At 35.7% G+C, this 14,934-nt stretch overlaps 3 protein-coding genes and 1 non-coding gene across 10 annotated transcripts; 2 read left to right on the forward strand and 2 right to left on the reverse strand.

Moving 5' to 3' along the window:
- The first annotated feature begins 1,372 nt into the window (after positions 1-1,372).
- Positions 1,373-6,536, forward strand: LOC105136267 (vacuolar cation/proton exchanger 2-like). Of its 6 annotated transcripts, none has more exons than XM_011041541.1 (13): positions 1,373-1,687; positions 2,177-2,302; positions 2,556-2,819; positions 2,906-2,973; positions 3,061-3,089; positions 3,196-3,392; positions 3,489-3,701; positions 3,792-3,929; positions 4,199-4,315; positions 4,393-4,446; positions 5,429-5,545; positions 5,976-6,072; positions 6,219-6,536. In XM_011041541.1, the coding sequence occupies exons 2-13, from the start codon at positions 2,282-2,284 to the stop codon at positions 6,227-6,229; spliced, it is 1,326 nt and encodes a 441-aa protein (XP_011039843.1). In that variant the 5' UTR covers positions 1,373-1,687; positions 2,177-2,281; the 3' UTR covers positions 6,230-6,536. The 6 variants fall into 6 exon arrangements, with proteins under 6 accessions (XP_011039843.1, XP_011039840.1, XP_011039839.1 ...); XM_011041538.1 differs by having other exon boundaries at positions 1,374-1,687; positions 2,177-2,326; XM_011041537.1 differs by lacking the exon at positions 1,373-1,687 and adding an exon at positions 1,694-1,771 and having other exon boundaries at positions 2,177-2,326.
- Positions 6,537-7,278: 742 nt separating this feature from the next.
- On the forward strand, positions 7,279-12,590 carry LOC105136268 (probable amino acid permease 7). Of its 2 annotated transcripts, XM_011041543.1 has the most exons (8): positions 7,279-7,649; positions 8,163-8,399; positions 8,997-9,090; positions 10,668-10,766; positions 10,982-11,196; positions 11,502-11,635; positions 11,731-11,958; positions 12,108-12,590. In XM_011041543.1, the coding sequence occupies exons 1-8, from the start codon at positions 7,559-7,561 to the stop codon at positions 12,507-12,509; spliced, it is 1,500 nt and encodes a 499-aa protein (XP_011039845.1). In that variant the 5' UTR covers positions 7,279-7,558; the 3' UTR covers positions 12,510-12,590. The 2 variants fall into 2 exon arrangements, with proteins under 2 accessions (XP_011039845.1, XP_011039846.1); XM_011041544.1 differs by lacking the exon at positions 10,668-10,766 and having other exon boundaries at positions 7,282-7,649.
- On the reverse strand, positions 7,948-8,019 carry TRNAD-GUC (transfer RNA aspartic acid (anticodon GUC)). Its single transcript has one exon. It is a non-coding gene; the product is annotated as a tRNA-Asp (tRNA).
- Positions 12,591-12,793: 203 nt separating the features above from the next.
- On the reverse strand, positions 12,794-14,890 carry LOC105136269 (reticuline oxidase-like protein). The gene has a single exon (XM_011041545.1). It carries the CDS (start codon positions 14,617-14,619, stop codon positions 13,015-13,017), a length of 1,605 nt encoding a protein of 534 aa, XP_011039847.1. The 5' UTR covers positions 14,620-14,890; the 3' UTR covers positions 12,794-13,014.
- Between the last annotated feature and the right edge of the window lie 44 nt (positions 14,891-14,934).

A 14,934-nucleotide genomic window follows, 5' to 3' on the forward strand; every position in this document is an offset into this window, starting at 1 on the left:
AATATCGACAGACATCCAACGTAATTATATTTGAATAAAGAAACTTTTAATTTTTTTGTTTTTACACAACTGTGCACTATTAAAATTAAATTAACACTTATTTACATGTTTTTATATTAAATAAAAAGATAGAAGATTAAAATAAAAAAGTAGGTAAATAAGGTGACGTCTTCAAATTTTATACAAAATAAATTATTTTAATCTTTTGTTTTTTGTTTTTTGGTTTAAAGGTCATCAATCCTTTTATTTTTTTAAAATTTAATTTTGTTATCAAAATTTATTTCATTGATTTTTCTAAAATTTAATTTTACTATCAAAATTTATTTCATTGATTTTTTTAATTTTTTTTATTAAAAAAAAGAAATAAATTCACGGGTTTTTAGCAAAGAAAGAGAAAATAAATGTTGATAATAATTATTGCTATTAAAATAATTAAAATTAATATTAATAAATTTTATTTAATAAAAAGAGTTTAGATAATTTTTTTTTCCTTCTAGATTCAGAATGATTTTTATTTTTTGAAGTTATGAATATATTTATTAAGATATTTAAAATGTTTTTTTTATGTATTTTGAATTAAATAATTTTTTAAATAAAAAAATTAAAATCTTATTTTTTTAGTGACCGAGTGGTTAGATTCTGCACAAGGCAAAGAGTCTGTTATATATATATATAACGGACAACTTGTAACTCATTTTTTTAAGTTTATTTTTAAAAAGCTACATGCAGGAGGAACGCAAGCTGGTTTTTTTAGCCAATGTTCATCGCCTCTTTTTTTTTTTTTAAAAAATTATTATTTTATAATTGAATTAAAACAAATAATAAAAAAATTATTGAATTAAATTAAATTTATAAACTGAATTGCAAGTGAAATTAATTTATTTCTAATACTCGAGTTATCATTTGCTTTTTTTTTTCTCAATTTAAAAAAATATAATTTTATTATTTGTTATTTGATATTAATAATTTATTTTTTATTTAACTCAAATTAACATAAATATTACTTTATTTTATTATTATTAATAATATGCTTGTAATATCTTAGTCACATGCATCTAATATATTATTTTAAAAAATAATTTCAAGTATAAAAATATTATTAAATTCAATAATGTGTATAATTTGTATCATAAATTTACTTGATTGGCATAAATTTATTTAATTTTTTCTTTTTAATTATATTATTTTTTACTATTTTAATTCTTCAACATTTAGTTAATGAAACAACTTTTACACGTCAGATTAATTCCACGTATTTTTATTTTAATATTAAATAAAAATATTATTTAATATATAATTTAAAATATTTTTTTTGAAGATATATTCCTATCTAGATATTTTATTTATTTTTTATTGTAAGGAGAAAAGCCTTTATTAATCAACGGCACGAAACTTCCTCGAACTACACAATTAAGAACAGTAATAGAGAATAAATCAGATTTATTATGAGATATTTTCAACTTAGAAATTCCCTTTTCTCCCCTGGAAAACAGATCTTGGGCTGCACTGTTGTTGTACTGTGGTGTTGGATGTTCTACTGTCTTGTCTTAAATTAGCAAAAATCTTTTTTTTTTTCCCTTAAAGCGAAGAAGACGGACAATTCATTTGCTACAGGCACCTCACAAAAAATATATATTTATATCCCGATTTTTATTAGTAATAAAGAGAAAAAAGATTTTTTTTGCCGGTGGGTTTTCTCTCTTCTTATTGCTGTTTTTTTTTTTTTGATTTTTTTTGAAATCCTTCACAAGCTCTGCGGCTGTCTGTAAAGGTTTGTTCCTTTTCAGATCCCATGTTATCATGCCTACCACCTTTTGTTTTACTTGTTTAATTTGGTTATTTGATTGGATTCTTGATCCGGGTTCTCATGGTTTTGCTTATGCATTGAACCCATGGGGGTATGGTTTTTGGTGCTTTGCTTATAGGGCAATTGGGTTGTGTTTGTTTTGTGTGCCTGTTTAATTAGGTGGATTTCAATGCTTTGAATTAGGGCGTTTTTGTTTGGAAATTGGGTTGGAATTTGCAATGAATGAAAAAGAACCGAACTTTGTCTTAAAGATTGGTTTTTATGGCTTTTACGTTGGCAGGATAGGGATTTTAGCGTGTTTGTGGCAGTGAACATAGGTTGGTAATGCTGTTTCTTGTTTTGTTGCATTTACTTGACCTGTGAATCCAGGACCGTTTTCATTTGAGGTTGAGGAAACTGCAGTGAGCACACACTATACTGCCGTGCGCATTCATGGATGCGGAAACAGATGTATGCTTATAATAATTCAATAACATGGATCAGAATTTACAAGTGGTAGGAACTGAATCTCAACTTGAAGTAAGTTGCTTGCTTGCTCATGATCTTTTTATTACTATTAACACTTCTAAGAAACTATGTAAGATCCTCGTTTTGCTGCATTTCACGGTTGAATGGTCATTCTACATATAATATCATAAATATCATAATTCTTTGTTGAAACTTTAGTTGCATGATTATGGAACAAGGAAGCATAGGTTGGAGTACAAATACTAATGGTTTCTAATCGTAGCTGTCATTATTGTAACAGATGGGAACGTTAGCTCAAAATGGGTCACCACTTGAGTTCGAGGAGCAGAGTCTTTTTAGCCCGGAATCAGGCACTCAAAAGATGCAACCTGGTCATATATCTGAGTATGGATCAGCTCGTGGTGGTTTCCAACCTGGTGTTAGTAAGATGTGGAGGAATGTTGTGTATAAGAGCATAAAGACTGTGATTTTTTCAAATAAACTAAACGTGCTCATTCCTTTTGGGCCTCTTGCAATCCTCGTCCGCATCTTGACTGGGCATAATGTAAGTTTGTAATTATCTATATTTTGTTTTAGTTACCATGCCTTGTTGTTTAGCATGGTTCTTTAGTATTTTGAGGTTGATTACAGGGTATGGTCTTCCTTCTGAGTCTACTGGGTATAATACCTTTGGCTGAGCGTTTAGGTTATGCTACGGAGTAAGGATCAGACTTCTGCTTTTCAAGTTTTATATGACTTTTTGGCTTTGAATCACCTAATATTGCTTCCTCTCTCCTCTGATGTAGGCAGCTGGCTTTGTACACAGGACCTACAAGTATGGGATGTTTATAACAATCAACGTCGTTCAGTGTTTGCTTCTATCTGTAAATTTTGTCATTGATTGACTTTTGTATCTCTGAAATGCTGAAATGTATTTGCAGTTGGGGGTCTTCTAAATGCTACTTTCGGAAATGCAACAGAACTCATCATAGCAATATATGCACTGAGACATGGAATGATACGTGTTGTTCAGCTGTCATTATTAGGCTCAATTTTATCGAACATGTTGCTGGTGCTTGGGTGTGCATTCTTCTGTGGTGGGCTTGTTTTTTACAGAAAGGAACAAGTTTTTAACAAGGTACATATATTAGCTTTTTTTTTTTTTTTTTTTCAAATGTTTATCTGGCTCTGTCTTGTCTCATTCTTACTATGGCTGAACTAAGTTGGCATGCAGGCAACTGCTACTGTGAATTCAGGATTGCTGTTGATGGCAGTCATGGGGCTACTCTTTCCTGCTGTCCTGCACTACACACACACGGAGGTGCATTACGGGAAGTCAGAGCTAGCTCTTTCAAGATTTAGCAGTTGCATTATGCTTGGGGTTTATGCTGCCTATCTTTTTTTCCAATTAAAGACCCAGAAAGATCCATACATTCCTCTCTCTGAGGTTGGCTATTTTTTGTAGAATCGGTTGTCTGCTTATTTTTAGCATGTTGGGTGCTAGTTACTGTTGATGTGATAAATTGTGTGAACTCAGGAAGGGAGTCTGAATGGGGAGAATGACATTGATGATGACGAGACTCCGGAGATTTCTAAATGGGAATCAGTTTTTTGGCTTTCAATAATGACAGCTTGGATATCTATCCTATCAGAATATTTAGTGGATGCCATAGAGGTAATGCAAACTGTTTGACATTTTCTCTCCTTGTTTGATCTGGTGACCACCTTGATACTTTTTATTCTTTTCATAATCTTGTGGAGATCTGTTGGTTTCTCAAGGACATGATTTTCATTTTTTACATATATGTAATTAGTCTTGAGATATAAGTAGTGTCCAAGAGCATCTACATAATACTACTTCAGTTTTTTTATAGAATCTAAGTTTACTGGTCACATTTTAGTGACTTTCTGCTGAGCTTGTTTGGTGGGTGATTTGCTTTGTAGGGAACATCTCATACCTGGAACATACCAATTTCATTTATAGGGGTTATCTTGCTCCCAATTGTGGGGAATGCTGCAGAGCATGCTGGTGCTATTATGTTTGCTATGAAAGACAAGCTTGTAAGAAACTTAATTTTGTTCACCTTTTTGCAATTTTTTCAGACCATGCCTTCTCATCACTGTAAGTTTCTTTGCAGGATATATCATTGGGCGTTGCAATAGGTTCATCAACACAAATATCTATGTTTGGAGTAAGTTTTGCAAGCCATTGAATGCAAGATAGGGATTTGCAAGCCATTGAATGCAAGATAGGGATTTGTTACGTACATTCTCCCTTAGATTTACATGTTTTTTTTCCTGAATTTTAGTTGCATCAGTGTTCAGTAGATTCAGCCTTGATGACTAGAACTTGCATGCATTTGAATGTGATCTTCATGAAGTTCTGATTTTCTATGATCTTTTGCAATGGGGAATCATTGACTCTTTCCAACTGCTGAATAATTCTGCAATTTGGTTAGAACATCCTTTTCAGCAATTGATAACCAAGCCTCAGTTGCAGACCAGTATTCATCTTCCTCACCCTCCTCCCAATGATCACTCTTCCTAACCTGTGCATCTGGAGTTCTATGTTGGACATGGGCCAATGATCTTATATTAACCCATTTAACTTAGCCTCAATAGGTGCGCCATGTTTTCAATCCTCAGCCGGAAACTCTTCACTTTAAAGCTATAAGTGAGTCCCAAGTGTTCTGTTTCAGAAAATGCTGAAGATGAATTATATGATATCCTTTCTTAACCTCATCCAATGACAATGGAATGCCAATAATTTCTTTATTCATCCTTCGTGGAAGCTGGAAACACACTGCTAGTCACACTGATAGCAGTTTTTCTAGGTGCAATCTTTTGCTCTTGGCACAAGATTAGCCACTTGTTTGAGAGAACAAACTCCTTCCTGCTCCTCCCTTGTTTGAAAACAAGGGAAAGAATCTGGAAAATAAGACAAATACAAGTTTTGAATTTTTACTGCAGCAGTGAACTGGTCATAGTGTATTGTAGACTGTCATGAATCATTTTTATTTCAAATATCTTTGTTTCATTTTTTTATGATTGGAAGATTTTTTACGTGATGTGCATCTCATGCATTAACTAATGTGCTTCTTGTTATTTGTATTACATAAGATGTTGCTTTTGGCATGGTACCTTCTAAGATCTTTGTTATTGTCATTACTGCAGATTCCCTTTTGTGTGGTTATTGGGTGGATAATGGGGCAGCCCATGGACTTAAACTTTAAACTTTTTGAGACTGCAACTCTTTTCATTACTGTCATTGTCGTGGCCTTCTTTCTGCAGGTTAGTATGTCTGTTATTTAGAGCCCGTTTGGAAATGCGGGCCAACCTGTATTTTCTAAAAATTCAATTTTTTTGGCTAAAAATTAATTTTTTTATATGTTTTGGATAGTTTTGATGTGCTGATCTCAAAAATGATTTTTTTTTTAAATGAAAAAACATCATTTTGATGCATTTCGGTATGAAAAGCATTTTGAAAAGTAACCGCAACTACACTCCCAAACAAGCACTAGAGAAGAAAATCATATTGGTATATACTAGAAAAAAGAAAAATATTATGGAGAATAGGACTTAGAGATAGAATGCACAATGTGTTGGCATGTTTAGTGAGGAGGCTTCTAAGACTGTTATTTAGCTTGTCATTCAAACAATAAATCATCATGTTTTGTGTGGTGCGTGAACCATCTCTCAAGTATTCATGATACATCTGCAGGAAGGATCTTCTAATTATTTTAAAGGATTGATGCTCATCCTTTGCTATGTAATTGTTGCTGCAAGTTTCTTTGTCCATGAAGATCCTCCCCCTGAAGGTCAGCTCTTGCACTCTCCTTTTGTTGCTTTCCAATCAAATAACTTATCATCCACTGAACACTTGGGCTAATACTATTTGCTATTCTTGCCTCTCTTCCCCCCCTCCCATTTCACTTATGATATGACCATGAATGTGATTTTGCAGGCAAGCCATAACACCACAATCATTGCCACAGCCAGTTTAAGAGGGTTATCACCAAGAGTTGGTCTATCATATTCTGGTGTATATATGCACACATTACAAAACAATATATTTTTCCTGCTAGCTGCTTGAGCTTGTTCATTTAATAGTATGGAGCAGGTATCTTACTGATTTTTTGGTTCTTCCTCCAGCATATGCTTTCATCATGTGTAGCCCACTTAGATGACAAGTTGAATTGTTTATATTGTAGAAAGTTTAAAACCAAAAAACATTTTTGTAATGTAACTATTGCTCTTCTGAATATCTTTCGATCATTGCTCATTTGTTAATTGCAATAGGGCAACTCAACGATACTGGTAATGCATCACTTCAAGAATGCCATAAATTGGCAATTCCATGTATGCTGACAAAGTTGAATATCACCGGACCTTTCACCGTTGTTAAAATAACATAAAACGGGTATGCCACCGGGCCTCCCTCAAGAGCCTAGATTTGCAGGATATGGTTTGACTGAGGGGTAAACCTTCCTGGATACAGTCTCAGCTGCTACCATGAAGACTTGTAGTTGGGTAGTTTGTTTGAAATTCAGGTGGGTTCTAGGTACCGGTCAAACATGAATGGTATAATCATAACTCATAAGCAGACTTTTAGTTAGCTATTTTGTTCGAATTTCGTAAGCGTTGAAAATTGAAACATCCTTCTATCGCCTTACGTGGTATAAGTTATCCAAAAGAGTTGAATTTGGAAATCTCACTCTGCATATGATCTGTTATCATGGACATAATCCAAGTAACTGTTAAAAATGTGGGCAGGTGGTAATATAAGATCATTCTTGGAGTTTCACTTAACTTTGTTTGAGATAATTCTTTGATATAATAGCAAAATCTTAAACAATGGGCAAGAAACTTGATGATAACAACATTTTGCAGTGCCTTCCATGTAATCTAACCCTACATAATAACTTTGGAGTTGAAGGAATACCTAACAAGGAGTCATGAGTATCACAATCAGCCAACTTACAATCATTTTCTTTCCCATGTACAAAAATTTCAAACAAAGAACTGTGTAAACAATAACATTACTCCATGTGACTTCTACTTTTCTGATATCTTACATCAAGATATATGCTTTCTACAACTTAAGTTCGGTAACTTCTCAAAAGTTAGGTAACAAAAATGCATTGAACGAAACTACTTTGACTTACGAGACAGGACAAGATCGTTAATCCATTAAGCTAAGGACATGCAAGTATTTAGTTGATGACACGGTTCTTCACTTTTCGTACTTGTCAAAAGAGGGCAGAGCAGAACCCTTGCTTGGTTCTTTTCATCAATTGAGGTCCTATGGGTGATGCAGCAGAAGAGTTGCCATTACTTGGAAGCTTTTCTTCTGCTTCAGCTGATGATGAACAAGAAGAGTCTCTAAAAAGAACTGGTATTTAGTCTTCTTCTGTTACCTTTCTATGTGTAGTTTTCATATGCTTTCTTCTACTTAGATAACATTGTTGAGAAAGATAGAAATGGTCATTCATCTTCTTCTGCTTCAGGGTTAACTTTTTTGCATGCTTTTCTCTTCTTTTGTTAATGATTTTCCCAAGAACCTGAAAAAATGGTTTCCATGATGGCTTGCTTGGTAGGTGGTTTGATTGGTGTTTGCGATGGGGCACATGATTTTTTTTGTTTTTGCGTAAAAGACAGACAAAAACACAAAAGAAAAGGTGAAAAAAAGGACACGCCGTTGCCGGGGATCGAACCCGGGTCACCCGCGTGACAGGCGGGAATACTCACCACTATACTACAACGACCTTGTTGACATTTATTAATAAAATATATTACAAATATATAAGATGAAAAATGAGATTACAGGTGGAAATTTTTTGCAAAGAATTTCTTGATATAACCACCTTCCTTCCTCATTAGGCTAATTTTTATTTTTAAATACTTGAAGGAACCATATGGACTGCAACAGCACATGTTATAACAGGAGTGATAGGGGCAGGAGTACTGTCTCTTGCATGGAGCATTGCTCAACTAGGGTGGATTGCAGGTCCTCTATGCATGATAGTTTTTGCAGTCATCACCCTTGTTTCAACAAACCTTCTTTGTGACTGCTATAGATTTCCTGATCCTGAACATGGCCCCACCAGAAACAGGTCCTACATGGAAGCTGTGAAGTTGTATTTGGGTGAGTGTATATACACATAGATTTGTTCCATTCACAAGCTTCAAATTGTTGGTTCTCGTTATAAATGATTTGATTTTATTAGCAAACTCACGATGGTGGCTCATTAGTTGATAGGTCATAGGTGGGATAAGAACCTGTGATACTACGGTTCAAGTCCCACTTCCTTCATTCTCATCATTGGGAGCCACAAGCAGAGATAATGGATCCCATCTCGATAGCTGTGCCGAGTTGGCTATGCATCTATCTAAGCTTATCTGCACTTGAAGATGGAATATATTAGTTTGCTTATATGAAAGTATTCACTGTCTTCGTCTCCGTCCTTCAATCAAACATGTTTTTGTCCTCTGTTCTATTTATAGTTTGTCGTGTTATGTTGGCTATGGTACAGAGAAGGTATCCCTTCTTCCAACTTTTGTTACGTATTACACTAAATCACTCAATCTTTGACTAAGACATTGAATTAGTCTTATACAGTTATAGTCTTATTGATTGCTTAAACAATCAGTGGCCTCTAGTGTACTCAAACTCTTTACTGTTTTTTATTTTCTGATGAAGTGGTAAGTTCAGAATTCTGACAACTAGACAACTCAAATTCAGGAGAGAGAAGCCAAATAGTATGTGGAATATTTGCAGAGGAAAGCTTATATGGGTGTGGAATTGCCTATACCATTACTTCTGCTAGTAGCATAAGGTATGAGACTTCAACCCTTCTCTGCTTTCTTCCTAATTTTCTATTTGATGGGCTTGTTTGAGAAACTTGATAAACATGCATGATTCATGAAGCCAAATTCTGAGTTTGGTGTAAGCTTGATTGATGATGAAGTTTTGAGCTACAAACAAGTATCTGGCTTAGTCCTTTCCTTCCAGCTCTTTCTATTTGTCAGCGTGTGAGCAAGTGTCTTCTCCCATAAAATCTTTTGTCATTTATATTGCCATTATTAGGGCAGTGAATCTAAGTATGGTAGGAAAATGGGAGACTCCTCTAATAGGAGAAATAACCAACATTTTCCTGGTTAGAAAATTTATCTGCTTGTATGATATTATTGTAGGCGAGAAAATTACCGGAAAAAAAATGACCTTTCGGAATACTGTGATCAGAATCATGCTTCCCAGCAAGTGTTAATTTTATTATTCTTCCCCTTTTTAGTTGAACTCTTGATTCATGATTGCATGGTAATTACAGAAGTACAGAAGGAAGTAGAAAAATCAAAATGAAAGATTCTTGGAAAAGTGGTTGTGATGGAACAAGCACAGTTGAGGAAATGGCTTTTACTGGATAATGGCTTTTAGCTGTTAACTTCGTGCATTTAACAACTTGGTAGGATCTGTAGGATAGTAGAAACCAGTCCTTGTTGATTGACCCATTCAAATTAAATCATCTCATTAATGTTATAATCACACATGACCTTGGATAGAAAGTTGCTACTCTTTCTTGGTATTATTATGTTGATAAGTTGGTATCTGTATGGAATTTCCTGCTTAGTATAGTTTCACCCTTCCTCCACAAAGAATCCAGCAAAGAATTGTTGTAGAAATGCTAGCTGAGAAGTGAAAGAAAAACCTAATTAGGTTCCGAGGGGATGGAGGTGAACAAATATTTCAAACTTTTTTCTTGAAAGGCATGTTATGTATCTGCATTTGTTCATGTATCTAGTTATTGTGTTCAGTTCTGAGATAGTTCAGAGTACTTCGGCCCTTTATTTTGGCTATCCAGGTTGTAGAAAACTTCTAGCGAACATAATTTCCTGCCATGAATTGAATAATCATGGCAGTCCAACATCCTCTTGAACTGGCAAATGGTTGCTGTGATGATGACGGGCATCCATTAAGAACTGGTAAAATAATTTCCAAGGACCAGTTTATGCATTTAAAGTTTACCGCATTTTTTTCAATTCAATCTTGAATTTGGTGCCTCTGGGAAACTCAACCAGGAACCTTATGGAGTTGCGTTGCACATTTATTACCGCTGTTATCAGCTCTGGAGTCCTGTCCTTGGCTTGGAGTACAGCACAGCTAGGTTGGATAGCAGGCCCAGTGTCCTTTCTTTGCTTTGCGATTGTCACCTACGTTTCTGCATTGCTCCTTTCCAATTGCTATAGGTCCCCTGACCCAGTAACCGGAACACGAAACTACTCTTACATGCATGCTGTTAGAGTAAATCTTGGTAGTTGAACACATTCCCTTTACCTTTGAGCTTGTCTCGTAAATCCCTGTGTACCTTTCAGTTAGGATATTCCTTATTTGCTTCCTAACTTGATGTAGTGATAGTTCAGGTAAAACACAGACATGGTTTTGTGGTTTGCTTCAATATCTGAGCTTGTATGGGACTGGTATTGCTTGTGTTATTACTACTTCAACTAGCATGAGGTACTTCCTCGCTGAATTCTGTGATTTACACCCTTTTTTACCCCTTGCGTTTGAGACTGTTCTGGATTAATTCCCTTGCAATATTAAGTTTTTTTGTCTACATCACCAGTATTTTGTTGGTTGTTTTCCTATCTTTTCTTCCTTGTGGATTGCTAGCTCATTTCATGTTTGCGACAAGGTATTTGTATAATATGTGTTTTTTTTTTTGAATGTAGAGCAATTCAAAGATCAAATTGTTACCATAGAGAAGGGCATAAAGCTTCATGTGAATATGGTGATACCATCTACATGCTGCTATTCGGAGCTATTCAGATAGTAATGTCACAGATACCAGATTTTCATAACATGGGGTGGCTCTCTGTAATTGCAGCAATCATGTCCTTTACCTACTCTTTTATTGGATTTGGACTTGGTGTTGCAAAAGTAATAGGTATTGCTGCTAATCTGTCCAGTTATTTCTTCCTGGCTCTGCTAGAAAGACCATCTTTTCAGTCACTTACAGCAAGCAGCTCTTGAAGCTCAATTCTCCATTGTGTTTCTGAGGCTGTGTATTGAAAAGAATAGAAACCTTACTTAGAGGATTTGTAAATTTCTGAATGGAGAGATTAGTGACTCTCCACAGAGCCTTGAATAATCTTTCTTCTGGCAACCAGAGTTAGTTTGTAAGATAAGCATGGATAGTCCATTGGGAGAAGCAGCTACATTATCTCTAAAAATTTACTTACGTAACTGCAGAAAATGGGAGGATTAAGGGGAGCATTACTGGAGTCTCAGCTGCCACTAATGTCAATAAGTTATGGCTAGCCTTCGAAGCATTAGGGGACATTGCTTTTGCCTATCCATACTCGATCATTCTGCTTGAGATACAGGTTTCGCTTCTACTTTTCTGAATTCAATTTCGTTGCAGAAACTAGTAACAAATTCTGGGGGACTGATGTGAATTAACAAAATCTTTTGCTTGAAGGATACTTTGAAGTCACCTCCACCAGAGAACAAGACCATGAAGAAGGCCTCGATGATTTCAATATTTATCACAACTTTCTTTTACCTATGTTGTGGATGCTTTGGATATGCAGCCTTTGGCAATGATACACCTGGAAATCTCTTGACAGGGTTTGGGTTCTTCGAGCCCTATTGGCTCATCGATTTGGCAAATGCTTGCGTTGTTCTTCATTTGGTTGGAGGATATCAGGTACTAATTTTCTTTCCTTCTCAAAACAACAGTAAAATAACGTTCACAACTTTTTTGTGGATCTCATTTTTCTGTTACAAAAAAATTAACTATTATTTTTTTGTATAAAATCTGTAAGTTTGGTCATGGTTTATGTGTTCTTTTTGCAGATATATAGTCAGCCTGTGTTTGCATTTATTGAAAGCTGGTTCAGTAGAAAATTTCCAAGTAGTGGTTTTGTGAACAACTTCCACTCCTTCAAACTTCCATTATTTCCTCCTCTTCATATCAATCTTTTCCGGCTATGTTTCCGAACTGCATATGTTGTGTCAACCACTGCCATTGCAATGGTCTTCCCATACTTCAACCAAGTTTTGGGAGTGCTAGGAGCCTTGAACTTTTGGCCTCTGGCTATATATTTTCCCGTGGAAATGTACTCCGTGCAGAAGAAAATAGGTGCTTGGACAGGAAAATGGATTCTTCTTAGAACATTTAGCTTTTTTTGCTTGCTTGTAACAATAGTGGGCTTAATTGGGTCAATTGAGGGAATTATAAGTGCTAAACTTGGCTAAGAGCCTCTCTTGCTGTGTTATTTCTGCCAATTGACTACAGCGATCATATATCATGTTGGAAGACGAGATTATTATGCCTCATGTTTTCCTTTCCTGTTCTAATAATATAAGTATACAGATTCCTAGCTTGCTACAAGGCAACTAAAATTTCTACCATCAATAGTCATTAAAGAAAATAAATACTGAGAAGAAGCATGCAGTTTCGTGGAAAGTTGGTTAGCACTGCAAACTAGTGAATTCCTCCAATTAAACTCATGATACAATGTTATTGACACAGTAGAAGATTTGAGCCATAAAACCTCATCATGATTACCTTTAACTGGAAAGAAAACCTGAACCATCATATCCAAGCCTCTGAAAGGAAATATTGAATCTGTAACATTTGATAATGCATAAAATTCCAGACAATCTTTCTGGTACTGTGAAAGAATATTTTGCATGGTATACAATGTACCCAACACTAAGAAGCTATTAAAGGCCTTGTTTTATTTTAATGGGCATCTACTCACTCTGACATTCTATTCTTCGAAGAAGAAGCTTCAAGGGATGGGATGCTTTGTTCATACCTGAAGAAATTACCAGGATCCACCGTGGTCTTAACTCGCACCAACCTGTCAAAATTGCCTTTGAAATACTTGGTACCCCAACCACTAGCTTGCTCATAACTAGCATTGCCAATTTCATTGATACCCAGATCAATATCTCTGTAATTTAGATATGAACATCTAGGTGATTTTGACACAAAAGGAGTCATGTAATCGTAAAGCTTTCTGATAAGATCCAAATTATGACCCACAGCTTCAGCACCTTCTTCTTTCCAACTTGCTGCATACTGGATTTTGTAAATGTTCCCTGCTCTATGTGGAAATGGAGTGTCAAGTTCTGAAATTTCACTCATTTTTCCTCCATAAGGATTGAATGTCAACACCGGCTTTTGCAATTGGATCATTTTCTTCCATATTCCTTGAAGATCAGTCTTCGAAATAGGCTCTTGCACATAGTCAGATTTCCTCTTCAAGTACTTCTCTTTTGTTGAATGTCTCTCAAGCAAAACATCTGTAGATGTACCAATTTGATAATTGGACCAAAACAGAACCGACTCAATCCAGCTCATTTCTTTGCAGTCCGTGGATAATAATCCCAATCCAGGAAACTGCTCATCCATCAGAGAAACAAGTCTTTGTGCATTTCCAAGAAACAAAGCATTGAATTTGGCCTTGATTGTCACTTGCCCCTTCCTAGTAACTGGGTTCAGGACCACCCTTATAAAGAGATCTTCATCGATTTTATCAGCAACATGCTGCCATTGATACACAATATCTGATGCACCTTCTTCCAATGTCCTTTCAACTCTAAAAACAGTGACAACTTCAGGGACTCGGACTAGCTTAATTTTCCATGAAACAATGATTCCAAAACTAGCTCCGCCTCCTCCCCTAATAGCCCAGAAAAGATCCTCCCCCATTGCTTCTCTATCCAAGACATTACCATTAGCATCAACCAGTACTGCATCAACAATATTATCAACGGACAAACCATGCTTCCTCATCAAGTTACCATATCCACCTCCACTTAAATGGCCTCCAACACCAACTGTTGGACAAACTCCAGCGGGGTAGCCGTAAATCTTGCTCTTTTCAGCAATTCTATAATAAACTTCCCCTAGTGTAGCACCTGACTCTACCCAAGCGCTCTCATCTTCTATGTCAACACTAACAGACCTCATATTGAACAAGTCAACCATGATAAACGGCGCAGTTGACACATAAGAAAGGCCATCATAATCATGGCCTCCACTGCGGATTCTGACTTCAAGACCATGAATCTTGGAACAAATGATTGATGCCCGGATGTGAGAAACATGAGTGGGGGCTACAATGAACAAAGGTTTTGGTGTCGTAGGAGATGTGAATACAAGGTTTCTGATGTAAGAATTCAAAACTGACAAGTAGTTAGGATTGTTGGGGAAATATGTGACTTCAGAGATTGGTGTGGAGGTTAAAGAATGAGTGGACAGGCATTGGAGAAAGGTTTCTTGGATTGGATCAAGAGTTTCCATTGAGATATAGAACAGAAATATTCTGAGTATTGAAGAGATTAGAGTTCTCATTACCTTATATGCTTCTTTTTTCGCTTAGTCTTCAACGCGAAGATGAACTTTATACAGCCTGTTTCTTTATTATTCTCTTGCTTGTATTGCTATTTTTCAATGCTTCTTCACTAAGGAGCTTTATTACAGGATACCGTTGGGAAGCTTCAATTGTCCTAGCGTCAAGTCTCGCTCACCGATTGTGATATTTTATTACAAGCCATTAAAGAGCCAGCCACAGTGATGGATCCACATGCCATAGGGGTCAATGAACAATCGTCTCAGATGAATTGGCTGTTAAACCATATGATATGGATGATTTTGTTTGTTAGTGAA

The sequence above is a fragment of the Populus euphratica genome, unplaced genomic scaffold, assembly GCF_000495115.2.
Source record: "Populus euphratica unplaced genomic scaffold, PopEup_1.0 scaffold52.1, whole genome shotgun sequence".
Taxonomy (NCBI): Eukaryota; Viridiplantae; Streptophyta; class Magnoliopsida; order Malpighiales; family Salicaceae; genus Populus; species Populus euphratica.